The 16,117-nt window shown below is 48.9% G+C and overlaps 1 protein-coding gene across 13 annotated transcripts in view; it reads left to right on the forward strand.

Moving 5' to 3' along the window:
• PLXNB1 (plexin B1) overlaps nucleotides 1–16,117 on the forward strand; it is a 191,026-nt gene that overhangs the window by 128,033 nt on the left and 46,876 nt on the right. For 12 of the 13 annotated variants that reach the window (XR_013636020.1, XM_073350752.2, XM_078853513.1 and 9 more), the window contains 4 exons: nucleotides 7,835–7,928; nucleotides 8,194–8,360; nucleotides 8,975–9,034; nucleotides 9,691–9,842. Coding sequence is in view for 12 of the 13 variants with exons in the window: in XM_073350752.2 (XP_073206853.1) it covers nucleotides 7,835–7,928; nucleotides 8,194–8,360; nucleotides 8,975–9,034; nucleotides 9,691–9,842 (473 nt within the window). In the remaining variant the exon portion in view is untranslated. The remainder of the gene's footprint in view (nucleotides 1–7,834; nucleotides 7,929–8,193; nucleotides 8,361–8,974; nucleotides 9,035–9,690; nucleotides 9,843–16,117) is intronic. The other variant, XM_078853512.1, reaches the window with a different exon arrangement.

Here is a 16,117-nt window from a genome sequence, read left to right on the forward strand (position 1 = left end):
CCAGCCTCGGAGCCGTCCCAGCCGGAGTCGACTACCAGTACTTCAGCCTTGGTGTGTAGTGCACCCCCAACACTGGGCTTTACCAGGCACCGCTTCTCTTCGTTGGTGCCTAAGAAGAAGTTGAAGAAGCATGACCCAGCATTGAGCACCCTGGAGCTATGTGAGGGTTCATCCCCGAGGTTGTCAGCATGATCTTCCGAAAGTGGGGAATCTCTCTGAGTGGACTTGTTTGTGACTTGCTAGAACAGGAAATGCCGTGTGTTCTGCTTGATTTGGGGAATCAACAGGGGATCTTTGTCAGATGCCTTCTTACTCCAGTGGTTGGGGGCTCTGATGTATGTCTTCCCAGCAGTGCCATTAATCCAGAGTCCTCCTGAAGATCAAACAGGACAGGGCGAAGGTGATCTTGTTAGCCCCGGCTTGGCATCGCCGACACTGGTTCCGCACACTGCTGGACCTCTTGGTGACACCATGCTGTAGCTGCCCCTCTGGTCGGATCTGTTGTCCCAGAACCACGGCAGTCTCCTGCACCTGAACCTGGCAGCACTGCACCTGATGGCTTGTCTGCTGCATGGCTGAATGCAGCAGAGCAGGAGTGCTCGGCCTGTGTCTTGTTGGGCAGCAGAAAGCCCTCCACCAGGGCAGCCTACCTGGCCAAATGGAAATGGTTCATGTGCTGGGCCTCAGACCAAGGTATTAGGCCTGAGCAGGCCTCGCTTCAGTTAATCTTGGACTACCTTCTACATCTCAATCTCCAGGGCTTGTCCCTTTCATAAATTAAGGTCCACTTGGCCTCTATATCAGCCTTTCACACTCCATTTCAGGGCAGGTTGGTCTTCGCCCACATGACGATCCGGTTTCTAAAAGATCTGAAGTGACTCTTTCCCCATGTCTGGGACCCTGTCCCTCCTTGGTACCTGAATCTAGTGCTGGCATGGCTCATGGGCGCCACTACGAGCCATTACCTTCTTGTTCCCTTTTCTGTTCTCCCCTCAAGGTGTCATTCCTAGTGGTGATAACATCTGCCCATAGGGTCTCTGAGATTAGGGCACTTACTTTGGAGCCACCCTGTACGCTGTTTTTCGAGGACAAGGTCCAGCTGTGGCCGCACCCAGCTTTCCTGCCCAAGGTTGTTTTGCAGTTTCACACAAGTCAGAACATATTCTTGCCAATCTTTTTCCCAAAGCCTCATAAGTCTGAGGAGGAACATTGACTGCACTCGGTAGCCTTTTACATCGAAAGGACTAAACTGTTCCGTAAGTCGACACAGCTGTTCGTCCTCGTGGTGGGTAGGATGAAAGGTTGTCTGGTGTCTACCCAGAGAATTTCATCCTGGATCACTGTCTGCATCCAGTTTTGCTATGATCAGGTGACAGTGCCTCCATCGGTGATTGTAACCGCCCACTCGACTAGGGCGCAGGCCTCATCGGTGGCCGCCTTCTTTGAGTGCTTGGTCATGTCGATTCCATTTTAGGTGTGCGTGCCCATGTGCACAGTTGTCGGAGACTTTTGCCTTAGCAGTATCCATAGGGCCAGCTGTGGTGCCCTCTGGACTGGCGCTCTCCTGCTGCAGTATACCAGGCGCCAGTGGCCCTTCGCCCTGTCAGTTCCTTCTTACAGCCTATGACAGTTGGTTGGAGTGCCTGGTCTTGCTTAGCAAGAGCATTAGCGGTTCTTCAGTGTTCAGATCGTTCATCTTGTTTGTTATTTAGTCAGTGATTAGTTAGTTAAGTGTTTTAGTAGTAGTTAGTCCCAGAGCAATGCATGCCCCGCTCCCCAGGCTTTAAGCCATGTTCTGAGTGCAGCCGGCCAATGCCCATCAGTGACCCTCATGAGTGTTGTCTGAAGTGCGTGGGGGAGTCCCATCGAAAAGACCAGTGCTGGATCTGCAAAAATTTTCATCTCCAAACTCAAAAAGAGTGGGACATTCGATTAAGGGCCCTCCTTATGGAGACTGCTCTGTGCCCAACGTCAGAGCCCTCTCACTCAGACTCCATACCCGGTACTTCAGCATTGGTATGCAGTGCACCATTGGCACCGGGATCCGCCCAGCACCATTCCCTCTAGCCAATACTGAAGAAGTGATCTAAGTCGTCTGGTCTGCAGGCACCGCGCAAAGGGCCTGAGCTAGGCCTCATGCCCGCAGTGGAGGCTCTTAGGGGTACCACTGTGGTCAGACCCCCTAGCCCAGCCAGGGACCCACCTCCAACTCTGGGGAGCGGTAGAGGGTCCTGGCCCATCGCAGGGCCATTTGTGCCTGAGGTGGGCCTGGCGGCCAAAGAACAGTTAGGCCAACTAGCACTGTAGACGCCTGGCTACATGGTAGATCCTGCCAAGACACCAGCTCAAACAACCAAGCCGGTGATGGGATTGCCCCTACAGGCAGTGGAATGCCTCCAGTCCCTGGACTGCAGGCGTCGTTCCCTTTCATCACAGCCAAGAACCCTGATACCGCGACCCCGGTCTCCGGCCAGGAAGCCCAGGTCTCCGACACCACAGTCTCCGCTTACAAGACATGGGACTCCGGGGTCGTGACACCAATCCCCATATTCTCGGTACCAACGGTCCTCCTGCCAGAGATCACCAAGGTGCCAGTCGCCATCGCCTTGCAGGTCGCCTAGGTGTCGGTCTCCTCAGACTCGAGACCATTCCTGGTCGCAGTACCGGTTGCCAGGGCTACGGTATCGTTCTTCAGGCAGGAACCGGCACTCGCCTTCCCCATACTGGTTGCCAACAAGAGTCAGTCGACAGACTCAGGCTTCCATGGCCCTGCCCTCGTCTCCAGAAGGACAGTGGTTTGGGTCGGAGGGACAGTTTAGCCCTTCCCCTGTCTGGGACAGATCATTTCCCAGCTGGGAGCCTGCCAAGGTGCCTGTGGCACTGGCATGGTGTCAGGGGCAATGGCCTGCCCAGTGGCAATACTGGAACCAGTGGTGGGTGCCTGTAATGCCAGCACCATACTCCCACCACTCCTCCCAGGCGACCTCGGACAAGCTACTGCTGGCGTCGGAGCAAGGGGCCCAATCTGAAGCAGTGAACTCGAGGGAGGCCCTGGCAACTGTGGAGCGGTCCCCAATGCAGCAAGGGGATGCTCCCCACCCTCCGGCAGTGCAGTCATCCTCATCGTCCCCAGATGAGGTGGTGGTAGGACCCTCACAAACTGGCTGCTCCCCTGATGGCATCAGGGAGCACCAAGCCCTCCTTAAAAGGGTGGGGGCCCATCTGAATTTGGAGGACGAGGAGCTAGCTGAGGAGCCCAATGACCTCTTCAGTGTCATTCCCTCCTCTGCCCTAGCCCGGGTCGCATTGCCTGTTTGCCCAGGTTGCATTGCATGTTTACCCGGGGTCCAGAAGATCGCCAAGTCGGTGTGGCAGACCCCATCTTCCATTCCGCCCATGTTCAAGGAGGCAGAAAAGAAGTCCTATGTCCTCGTCAAGGGGGATGAATATCTATACATGCACCCTCCTGTGGGGCCCTGGTCATGTCTGCCATCAACAAAAGGGCCAGGCAGGGTCAGGCAAATGGCATGCCCAAAAATAAAGATGTCGAGAGACTAGACTTATTTGGCAGAAAGATTTATTCCACAGTGAGCATCCAATTTAGGGTATCTAACCATCAGGTGCTACTTGGCAGTTACAATTTCAACCTGTGGGACTCTGTCGGCAAGTTCAAAGAGAGCCTCCCACAGGATCGGGCACAGGAGTTCGCCATTCTGATAGATGAGAGGAATAGTCAAGGAAAGTGTGGGCCCCTTACTGAATAAGGGAGGCAACCTAGTGACAGAGGATGTGGGAAAAGCTAATGTACTCAATGCTTTTTTTGCCTCTTTCTTCACGAACAAGGTCAGCTCCCAGACTACTGCACTGGGCAGCACAGCATGGGGAGGAGGTGACCAGCCCTCTGTGGAGAAAGAAGTGGTTCGGGACTATTTAGAAAAGCTGGACGAGCACAAGTCCGTGGGGCCGGATGCATTGCATCCGAGAGTGCTAAAGGAGTTGGCGAATATGATTGCAGAGCCATTGGCCATTATCTTTGAAAACTCATGGCGATCGGGGGAAGTCCCGGACGACTGGAAAAAGGCTAATGTAGTGCCCATCTTTAAAAAAAGGAAAAGGAGTACTTGTGGCACCTTAGAGACTAACCAATTTATTTGAGCATGAGCATGCTCAAATAAATTGGTTAGTCTCTAAGGTGCCACAAGTACTCCTTTTCTTTTTGCAAATACAGACTAACACGGCTGTTACTCTGAAACCTTTAAAAAACGGGAAGAAGGAGGATCCTGGGAACTACAGGCCAGTCAGCCTCATCTCAGTCCCTAGAAAAATCATGGAGCAGGTCCTTAAGGAATCAATTCTGAAGCGCTTAAAGGAGAGGAAAGTGATCAGGAACAGTCAGCATGGATTCACCAAGGGCAAGTCATGCCTGACTAATCTAATTGCCTTCTATGATGAGACAACTGGCTCTGTGGATGAGGGGAAAGCAGTGGACGTGTTGTTCCTTGATTTTAGCAAAGCTTTTGACACAGTCTCCCACAGTATTCTTGCCAGCAAGTTAAAGAAGTATGGGCTGGATGAATGGACTATAAGGTGGATAGAAAGTTGGCTAGATTGTCAGGCTTAACGGGTAGTGATCAATGGTTCCATGTCCAGTTGGCAGCCGGTATCAAGCGGAGTACTCCAAGGGTCGGTCCTGGGGCCGGTTTTGTTCAATATCTTCATAAATGATCTGGAGGATGGTGTGGATTGCACCCCCAGCAAGTTTGCAGATGACACTAAACTGGGAGGAGAGGTAGATACGCTGGAGGGTGGGGATAGGATACAGAGGGCCTTAGACAAATTAGAGGATTGGTCCAAAAGAAATCTGATGAGGTTCAACAAGGACAAGTGTGACACCTCAGCAAGTCTCTCAAAAAGTTTTCGTATGGTCTCCCTGGCCTCCATCATTCCCTCCCTGGATCTGGCAGACTGGTACACCGCTCTTGATTTAAAGGATGCGTACTTCCATATTTCCATATTCCCAGGGCACCGGCATTTCCTTTGTTTCGTGTTGGGCCAGCACCATTTCCAGTTCACGGCGATGCCCTTTTGTCTTTCATCTGCCCTGAAAGTGTTCACAAACACTTTACATGGGTAGATCTGGGAGTCCAGATTACCTGTACCTCGAACACTGGTTGATAAGGGGCCAGTCCTCGGATCAGGTGCGGAGACATCTCAATCTGGTCTGTTCCACCTGCCGTGATCTGGGCCTATTAATAAATGACAAAAAGTCGACCCTCACCCCAGTGCAACATATAGAATTAATTGGGGCAATACTCAACTCCACTTGAGCCAGAGCCTTCCTCCCTGAAACTTGGTTCCATGCCATGGTGGACCTAATCTCGTCTGTGTCTCCAACCACTCACCACTGCCCCTACATGCCTGAGACTGTTGGGTCACATGGCAGCAAGCACTTATGTGGTTTGGCACGCATGACTCCTCCTCAGGCCCCTACAGGCATGGCTGGCGTCGGTCTATGTCCCCAACCGGCACAGTATGGACCAAGTGATCAGGGTGACACAGTGTACTGTCATCCCTTACATGGTGGCAAGATTCCACGCTGGTGCTGGAAGGAGTCCCTTTTGCAACCCCCATCTCATCGATGACTCTTGTCTCTGACCCTTCGGACCTGAGTTGGGGAGCCCATCTGGGCAATCTTAGTACTCAAGGCCATTCGTTCAGTCACAATCAGTCCCTGCACATCAACATCAGGGATTTCTGCCTGCAGCACGACATCCACCTCATGGCTGCTCACCTCCCAGGGGCCAGGAACGCTTGGGCAGACTGCCTCAGCAGGACATCCCCCTCTCTCCCCTTCACCCGGAGGTGGTCAGTTCTATTTTCTGCAGGTGGGGAACTCCCCAGGTGGACCTATTCACGTCCAGGAAGAACAGAAAATGCCATGTCTTCTGCTCATTCCAGGGCAGGGACAGGGACTTTGATCATGGTGCCGTTGCTGCCCAGGGTCCTCATGAAAATCAAGCAGGACAGGGCGAAGATCATCCTTTTAGCACTGGCGTGGGCCCATCAACACTGGTTTAGCACTCTGCTGGATCTCTCGGTGGCGACCCCGTTCCAGATGCTGCTCAGGGCAGACCTGTTGTCCCAGAACCATGGCAGTCTCCTGCACCCGAACCTGGCGGCGGTTCATCTGATGGCTTGGCTAAATGTGCAAGAACGGCAGTGCTCGTTAGAGGTCCAACGAGTCCTGTTGGGCAGTGGAAAGCCCTCCACCAGGGCAACCTACCTGGCCAAATGGAAGCTATTCACCTGCTGGATGGCGAATAAGGGGGTATGTCCCGAGCGAGCCCCATTGCAGATCATTCTAGACTACCCCCTGCACCTCAGGCTTCAGGGCTTGTCACTCTCATCCATCAAGGTCCATCTAGCAGCCATCTCGGCCTTCGACCTGCCCTGGAGTGGTGGGTGGGTTTTCTCTGAGGATATCACAGCTATATCAGGGCCTGGAGCGCCTCAACCCACATGTCCGAGATTTTGTTCCTCCATGGGACTTGCATCTGGTGCTGTGATGGCTCACGGGTACCCCTTCGAGCCTTTGGCTTCCTGCTTTCTCCTTCTCTTCTCCTGGAAGGTCACGTTCCTGGTCGCGATCACGTCAGCCTGCCAGGTATCTGATATTTGAGCTCTCACCTTGGAGCCGCCTTATATGGCTGCTTTTATTATATCATAGTCAGCTGTTTGTGCATCACTCTGTGCCGCATAGGCAGCTTGTGCCTCTCCCAAGTGTAGAGAGCTAATTGGAGGGCTCATACTCTCTTCTCGCAGCCTACTCCTCATGCCACCCTCTCAAATGTCAACAAAAAGGCATCAGGATCATCTGCTGGGCCCATTTTGCACAGTCTTGTGCCCACCACCCAGTTATCACTCCCTGCCATGGGATTCACCAGCTTCTCCATGAGCTGTTGCTGCACCTGTGCCTGCTGTGCGATAAATTGTTGTAGGTTCTGTTATTGTTCCACATGTGAGGATAACAAGGACTGTCTTGCTTGTTGCTGGGTCTGCTGAAATGCTTGAAAGATTTTCTGAAACTCCTTTTGCTGTTCCACTGCCCAGCACAGAAGATCTCGGACAAGCTCCCAGTTCTCATGGGGTGGGGTTCCCTCACCCTGGATTCCTTACTGCAAAGAATCCTCATGCACACCAGTGACAAGTTCTGTGCTTTATTTCCAATGTATTTTACAAGTATTTGTTCCCCACAGCATAAAGCTTTTCCCCAAATCTTTCCCTACTACCAAGGCACAGAGCGGGGTGGGGAGGAAGAGATCACAGTTGTCTGAGATCTTAAGCTTCTCTGACCCTTCCTTCCAGCTCTCCCCGGCTCTTGCCGTCTCTTTCAAACATCCTCAGCTAAGGAGCTGAATCCCCTTGTTGACTTGGTAATCACCTTCTACTTAATCAGCGATCTCACTTTGGTTCATGTGGGAACACTGACCAGGTTCACAGAGAGGTGAGTCATACTGGTTCTGTCACAAGATGTCTCAGCTGGAGTGAGTTTTTTGCACAAATAACACATGTGAACATGCATTTGGGTGTTTGCATCTGCAGGTGGTCAGTTAGGCACACAAATAGCCATTTGCATGCACACATTTACATATGCAATTACCCTGCCCATCTTTGAGAGTCAGGCCCTTTGTCTCTTAATGAAAGAGGCAAGTTATTTGCTGCAACCTGTGTTAAACTACTGTGTGAAGTACTGAGGCACTTCTGTTTATTCAGTGAGTTAGTTAGAGGCCTCATTTGGTCCATTTGATATCCTGACATTCTGGTCTCTTTGCAGTATAGTTACTTGGCACCTCAACTTGAATTCAGTGCTGTGGTGTTTGTGCAGAGGAAGCAACACCTCCGAGTGGACAGCGCTGTGGATCTCTATGGTAGGAGAGTGACACCTCACCAGTAAAAGAGGGATTTAGGGAATGGAACATGGGGTAGCTGGGAAAATTTAAATTGAGACGGTTGGTGTTCAGGGTGTCCTACAATAGTCCCATCACTGGGAAATCAGGGGCAGCCCTTCAGCCTGCATGTTACAGGCTCTGAGTTGTTGTTTTGTTTGTTAGTGCCAGGTGCTTAGTTGCTGGGGTCATTCTGTGTACTGTTGGGATTTTCACAGATGCCCTTTTGAATGTTGTTCCTCTGCAGTAACTCTCTATAACTGCTCCATGGGACACTCTGATTGCAGCCGCTGCCAAACAGCTGACTCCAAGTATAACTGTGTTTGGTGTGGGGGGCAGCAGCCCAACTGCATCTTCCGAGGATCCTGCACAGAAGAGATAGCGGATGTATGTCCTGCACCCCTCATTTATTCAGTGAGTAACCACTACTCTTTACTGTACTGCACTCAGGCGCAATGGGGGTTCCACAAAGCAGCCAAAAAAACCTCAGACAGTCCAAATAGCAACAACGGTTCCTCTCCCACTGTTAATTCTTCAGCACTGAGAGTTTGGAGAGCCTGACACAAAGTGCAAGAGTGCAACCAATCTGTAGTAGCCAAGATGAAAGAAACAACAAATGTATACCTCAGACCAATTGAAACCAATATGCAGGAAGCTGCTGGATCCAGGAATTGGGGATGAAGTCGAAAGAGTAGAATCCCCTTGCTGTCCTAACTCAGTGATTGGGATAGACTAGCATAATGATAGCTGAGCCTGAAATAATGAAGGTGCACAAGGCGAAGTGACACTGACTTGGCAGGGATGGAAGAGGGAGCAGAGGTGGTTATTAATTCTGGTTTATTAAAAAAAAATCTTTTGGACCTGTCTCTTGCTGATTACCATAGCGTATGTGTCTGTAACTCTGTGCCCCCTGCTGTCACCTTGTCCTCCCTCCAGTTACATGCTATATCCACTTGATGCTTCTTGTCATAATTTATCCTATATACTCTTAGGGGCATGAACTGTCTTTTGATTGTGTTTTTGTGCAGCACCTAGCGCAGTGGGGCACTGAACCTATGGGAGACCCTCTGGACACTACTGCAATACAAGTAATAGATAACAGCTTATATAATAGCTCCTCATCACCAGAGCCCCCAGAGAAGCAGTCAGTGCAGCAGTGAGTAGGCAAAGGATGGGCTGCCACAGCTGTTCTAAAGGGGAATTTAATGGCATTATACCTTTGTGGAAATTAGTGATAAGACCAAAGTGTGGGAAGGAGGAGGGCACGGATCCTAGGTCTCTCATTTACAGCACTTTACTCCTGCTGGAATTCTGCACCATTGCACAATGCAGAATTTGTGCAGAATTAATATTACCCACAAAAAAATTTTTCATGGAGAATTTGTGATTTCCCCCTGAGCACTCCCATCTGCTGTAAGCCCCCGGCATCTGGGGCTCCTGTTGATTATATTGTATTATTTTGACAAATAAAATATGTGGAATTTTGCAGATTTTTAAAATATTGTGCACAGAATTTTTAATTTTTTGGCATAGAATTCCCCCAGGAGTAGCCCTTCCTGCTTGTGATGATAGAGCAGCTAATCTATAGCAAGAGAACCTGACACGAGTCTTGGCCAGCAAAAAGTGTCTCCTTTGGCCAGCCTAGGAAGAGGACAGAACTTTGGCTGTTTTGGGTCCGGCACCTTATTAGGCTACCTGCATCTGAGGTGCTATGAAATGAACACATGCTTGGGTATCTTTGCAGGTTTATCCCCTATCTGGACCAGTTGAAGGTGGCACTAGACTCACTATTGTTGGCTCAAACCTTGGCCAGAAACATCAGGACATTGCAGAAACCGTTACTGTTGCAGGAATTCCTTGTGCTGTAGATGCTCAAGAATATGAAATCTCCAGCAGGTAGTGTATCTGTGAAACTCCCCCACGGAATGAGACATTGGGTTTCCCACTGGGCCACTGACATCAGAATGGGGTAATGTCCCACCCCCTCCCTAGCCATGGTAACCTGGATCAAAACCTTCTGCTCCAGACACTGAGTTGCCTTTTGCACCTTCCCAAGGGCAGTGACACCCGAGTAAAGCAATTTTCCACACCTACTCACCACTTGGGCATTGAATTTGAACAGAAGCTGTTTATTTTTAAAGAGGCCTGACCCCTAGCATTCATCACTCCCAACAAAAACAACTAATGTGATAGTCTTCATAAAAATATCAGACTGAAATAAACACGATCTGAAAAACAGGGAGGGGAAAGGAGGGAAGTGTCCTCCAAAAAAAGCCAAAACACCTTTGTTGGCATTAGTTCAATTTTAGGAGGCAAGAGGCTGAGACTAATGTGAAAGGGAAGTGACCTCCTCTGTAGCAAAGACGACTTCACCTGACAACCTGAAATGAGGCACTGGGATTCCTTATAGGGAGAGGGTGCCAGGTACAACCTGTCAAGATGAGTCTCAAAGAGGAAGTCTGATATACAGCCAGGGCCTACTTCTAAGGGCTTTAAAGACCAGTGGGCCCATGGTAAATCCATCACTTTACAGGCATCAAATGTAAAGAGCTCTGAGGCAGTTTAGTTTGGTGACATGTACTCAAGCCAGTGAGCAGATAATGCTGCCACATTCTGAACAAGCTGCCAGTGCCAGAGGAGTGCTGCTCCTGCTAAATATACCATGTGACCCCAAGGCCAGGTGTTGCTGTTGCAAGGTAATCACAGGATAGAAAAGGCTGTTGCTTGTGCAAGTTGCACAACTGAAAAAATACTCAAAAAGAAAAGGAGTACTTGTGGCACCTTAGAGACTAACAAATTTATTTGAGCACAAAAATACTGTCTCATACCACAGGCAACGGGTAGCTTAATATGGGAATAGTGTTGATGGAGGTGACACCATGATTCTTATTCCTGCTCACAACCTCCAAACAGAGCTGGAGCATCATCATAATGACAACCTCCACCTACCAGTAAAACCAGGGTGAAAATGAGGCAGCTTTCAGATGGCAAAATGCTCTCAGCCAGAGATAGTCAAACTGTTCTCCATGGAGCCCTAGTGGGCCCCAGATCACTTGCTGGTGGCCAGCAAATGGCTGGCAGGGCACATGATGCTGGCTTCTGGTCCTTACGTCAAGGCTCTTCGTCACAAACTGGAGTCTAAAGATCTGTAGAGGCATCTTTAAAGAAGAAAAAGGAAGGGAAACAAGATCTACCTTCAGAGCCAGAAGAGAATCAGGTAGCTAGACAGTATGTCTAGGGGACCAGGTGAAGGAAAGGGCCATAAGAATGTGGCTGGCAATATGGGCAGGTGAGAGGAGGCCTAGGCTGCAAGGGAGCAGGGATGCTGGGAAGCATAATCAAGGGAGCAGGCAGAAAGGAACCAGGGAGTATGGCAGCAGACACAGGAGGATAGCGAGGGAGTAGGCATCTGGGACACATGGGCAGGGGCAGGAGAACTGAATGGACATGGGTGGTGGAGCAAAGAGCAAAGCAGAATGTCTGAGTAACCTTTTAACATGGCAATGACTGTTACAATTACATTGCTTCTGTCCCATGTCAGCAGCTCCCTACCCCTGGGAGTCGAGTAAGATTCTCTGGGAAGTGGCCGTGGGAACTCCTGCTGTCAGCCATTGCTCCCGCGCCAGTCGAAGGGCTCACAGGGCAGGAGGTGCACTTGCACATTATCAGATGACTCTGTGCGGCATTTAGTAATGTCTTGCCAAGAGGCCTTATACTCAGGTCAGGGATTGTAGCATGATGGCTCCCCCTCGTTGGTAGGAGCCTCGTGGCCATAGAATATCAGGATTGAAAAGGACCTCAGGAGATCATCTAGTCCAGCCCCCTGCTCAAAGCAGGACTAATCCCGAATTTTTGCCCCAGATCCCTAAAAGGCCCCCTCAAGGATTGAACTCACAACCCTGGGTTTAAGCAGGTCAATGCTCAAACCACTGAGCTATCCCCTCCTCCCTATGTCACTCATGGGGGGGAGGGTTAGCTCAGTGGTTTAAGAGTTGGGCTGCTAAACCCAGGATTGAGAGTTCAATCCTTGAGGGGGCCATTTAGGGATCTGGGACAAAAAAAAAAAAGAAATTGGGGATTGGTCCTGCTTTGAGCAGGGGGTTGGACTAGATGACCTCCTGAGGTCCCTTCCAACCCTGATATTCTATGATTATAACTCTGACATCCCCCCTCTATTTCCCCTTCTTCTGGGCTCCTTTAAGAACTCACGCAATCTCCAGTGACCTTTTAAGTTCAATCTTTTAATTTCCCCAGCTCTCCTCAGGCTGGTAACAGAGTTTGTTACAAGAACAGAATCCAAAAGTCCAAAGCAAACAGTTTTCAGTTCATTGTCCCTTCTTTAACTCCCACTCCCCAGCTTTGTCTGGCTAGGGCTCTTGAGGAGCCACACTTACTCCTCATAGCTACTCCTTCTACCAGATTCACATGGTCTCCTGAGCTTCCCCAGTTTATCACCAGGCTTCCTGCCTCTGGCAGTCTCATCTCAGCTATTCACTCAATTGCACTCCTACCTGCAGCTTCCTGCTGCTGTTTATATTGGAATCCCAGATTCACCTCAGATGGGGCTCATCTTATAATCAGGGCTGGCTTAGCCTCAGGCTCTCCAGCCCACAGGAAAGCCATCCTGTTACAGGGATCAAATAGAACGGAGGGCATAGCCAATCAGGAACCACCAGACAAGTTAAAGCTTGCCTGCTTCAAGAGGAGTGCTGGGAATACCTAAGTTGGAAGATTTGCTCCACAGGCCTAACCCAGGGTCTTGGTCCTGGTCCTAACAGCAGGTGCACCTTCACTTAAATGGTGCGACCACCCAGTAAGTTTTGGTTTGAAATTTAAAGGGCGAGTTCTTTGAGTTTTACTTTAATTTACTATTAGAGGAATAGTAAAAACTTGTGGCGAGCTGTCACAGACACCCTGTATCAGACCCCTTGTTACTGACACACAGGCAAGACTGAAGTGATGCTAGTTAGATGGGAAATGACTTGAAGAGCTAGCTGGTATGCTGCTTCACCTTCGGTTGAAAGCATCTAGCCCCATTTTGCCAGAGCAGTGCAAAGAGTTGTCATACTGTCTGAGTCATCATTGAGTCTATGTGGCAGGTAGCTTCAGTGACTAAAAACGCCACCTTTCACCTCCAGCTCAGTAGAAAACTCCACCTTTTCCTCCTGGGCGAGGACCTGGCCACTGTGATCCATGCACTGGTCTGTGATTCACTGTATCTGAAGTTGAAAAAGAAAGCAATGGATAGATTTTAGGTGGCACAAACACAGCTGTGTCTCCTCCCTGCCATCCTCCCTCTGTTCTGATCCCACTAAGGGCTTCCAGGCTGTTTCCATTGCCAGTTTAAGGCTTTGGTTCTGATCCCAGGCCATTAATGGCTCAATTCCCAGGTATATTAGAACCCACATCTCCATCTATGAACTGTCAAGGAAATAGGACCTTGGTTGTTAAATTGGATTTAGAACAGATTGTGTTGTGCAGATGGCATGTAGGTCCTACTCCACCCTCTGCCCTACTGTGACCCTAAGGGCATCCCAATGTCAGAGAGCAAGGGTCTCACTGGTATCAGGTATCAAGTTTCAGCAGGCCTGACTAGTTTAGTGTACTCCAATTCACTTTATGACATAATTTGTATCTAATAGGTATCATGTTAGGTATCTTTGGAAAGCCAATATCACACCGATCATTAATATTCTTGCGTGGCATGCGTGCGGCAAACGCCCAAAGGACTGTATAAATGGAAAGGAAATATGGAACTAAAATGAGTTTGAACCAGATCAGTATGAGGAGTGAATAAACAGGATTTTTTTCAAGCAAAGGAAAGGCTGACATTTCCGTCGAGGTGCAATCACAGTCAAGTTGCCAGTCATTGGCGTATTGGAGGCTACAGGGACAGATCAATTTGTGCTGTAAAAAGCACCAGCAGGGAAGAAACCAGCATGGAATAGTCTCCAACAGACTCCATGACACCTTTCCTCACAGCAGGGGCACTGAACCTTGAGAAGGATACATTTAAAATATTCACTGGATTATAAAAGAGAGGGGCAAGAAAACCCAAGTGATCTTTCACCTAAGTAGACAAGGAACCAAGGACTTTGGACCTTATGGGAGAACCTGACCAAGGGGGTTGTCAGCCATCTGGCTGGAAGGAGTGTGGGAAGAATCTTACCTTGAACCATGACTGTGGCTTTATTAAGTCTTAATCACTAGAAAGCGTTTTTCACTTTGTAGCCATTCTGACTTTATCTGACTTTATACTTGAACTCAATTAAAACCTTTCTCTTTCTTTAATGAACTAGTTTTATTTTTATTCCAAATCAACCCAGTGCCGTGTTTGCCTTCAAGTGATTGTGACATCCTATACCTTGGAGGGATGTCCTGTATCCCCCATATTCGTCATTTTTATATAATCGTGATCTTACATATAAAGCATGCCTTGTAAGGTATGAGGAAAGGTTATGATCTGCTGAAAGTAATTTCTCTATCCATATATGTATATCATTAATGCATATGAAATTGAGAATTGTGTTGTATGGTTGTCACTTAAACGTGCTGAAAGTTGGGGAATCAGTCAGATACTAGCTCCCCAAAGGCAACAGCAAGGAAAGTAACCAACACACGAGCGGGTGTCAAAAAACTATCAACAGCCATTGTCCAGCAAGGGAGCTACAATTCAATGACTCACCTGTATAAGGCCACACCAGAGGAATTGCTCAACCTTGCCTGGAGACTTAGCAATGCCCCCCAGACATGCCTGGACTTGTGTTTTCCAAGCACATGGACTGAGGGTATAAAACAGAAAACAGCAGGCCCATGCTTGACCTTTCTCCTTCACCCACCTGCACTACAAGCAACAAGGACACTCTGAAGACTCCAAATGAGGGGACTGGCCCAGATTTCAAGGGTGAAATCTGTGAACTATGAACTTCAATATCCAGTGGGATGAGAAAAACTGCTTAATCTGTATGTTGCCCAGTCTAATAGGGTTGAGAGTTTAGACTGCATGCTTTATTTTATTTTGGTAACTAACTCTGACTCTTTGCCTGTCACATAGTCACTTAAAATCTATCTTTTGTAGCCAATAAACCTGTTTTAGTGTTTCTTTACCAGTGAGTTTGCCTGAAATGAATAGTAAATGTGCTCAGGTTTTACAAAGGCTGATGTATGTTCACTTTCTATTGATGAAGTGCTGAACCAATTAATAAATTTGAACTGCTTATCTTGAGCAGAGCAAGACGGTATATTTCTGGGGTAAAGTGCTGGGAGCTGGGGGTATTTGGCTTTGGTGCCTTTTTCTGTGTGATTCATGTGTGGTTCTGGGAGCATTCATGCAATCAAGCTGGGTGTTGAGGCTCCACATGCGGAGTGATAACAGTGCCTGGAAGGGCTTGCTGCTTGTCACTACAAGGCATTGTGAGAGACAGCTCAGGCTGGAGAGGGTTCAGGAGGGCACAGTGGTACCCGTGGTCCCCAGGCTCCATCCCGGGGATCCCATCACAGTGATTGTTAACTCCAATTAAAGCAAAAAGCTGCTGTGCTTTTGTCTCTTTAAAGGAGCAACAGACCTTTAGTCCTCTGAATGTTCCAGGAGAGGACTGGGCACATCAGGGCAGATGGTTTGGGGGATTCAGGTTTGGGGTCAGTGGGCTACTAGTAACCAACACTGGTGGAGCCCAGAGTGTGGCAGTAGTGTAACAAGTAGGTTGCTGAAGTCAGAGATGCTGGACCAGGGTTGCTCTATGCACAGACAATTAGTGCATCCTTGTGTGCTGGCTGAGAGCACCCAAACAAGTGGCTACAGCAGCAGAGCATTTTGGGGCACTCAGGGTTACAGGACAAGTGGTGATACAACTTCCCACGGGTCTGGGATGAACCCCAAAATGTCACAATGGCATAGCTGGCAGGATTTACACACAACTTGCTGTTTTGACTGAAGCTTTACACTTATACTTGGAAAACAGTTTTAAGTGATTCTCAAGTGATAAGACTGGGAACAGTCAAAGAAAGGTTACAGTTTTATTATTTTCTGTTTGTTTACTTTGGGCAAGGGAAATAGAACAAAGGAAGTTGAAAATGAATGACAGTGGAACAATCACTAAGCTAGAGTTGGCTGAATTGGAAAGGAGCAAAAAGCCCTAAAAAGAGAGGCTGAGTATGCAGCATGAGAACTT

Source organism: Lepidochelys kempii, chromosome 7 (assembly GCF_965140285.1).
Source record: "Lepidochelys kempii isolate rLepKem1 chromosome 7, rLepKem1.hap1, whole genome shotgun sequence".
NCBI classification, from domain to species: domain Eukaryota; kingdom Metazoa; phylum Chordata; order Testudines; family Cheloniidae; genus Lepidochelys; species Lepidochelys kempii.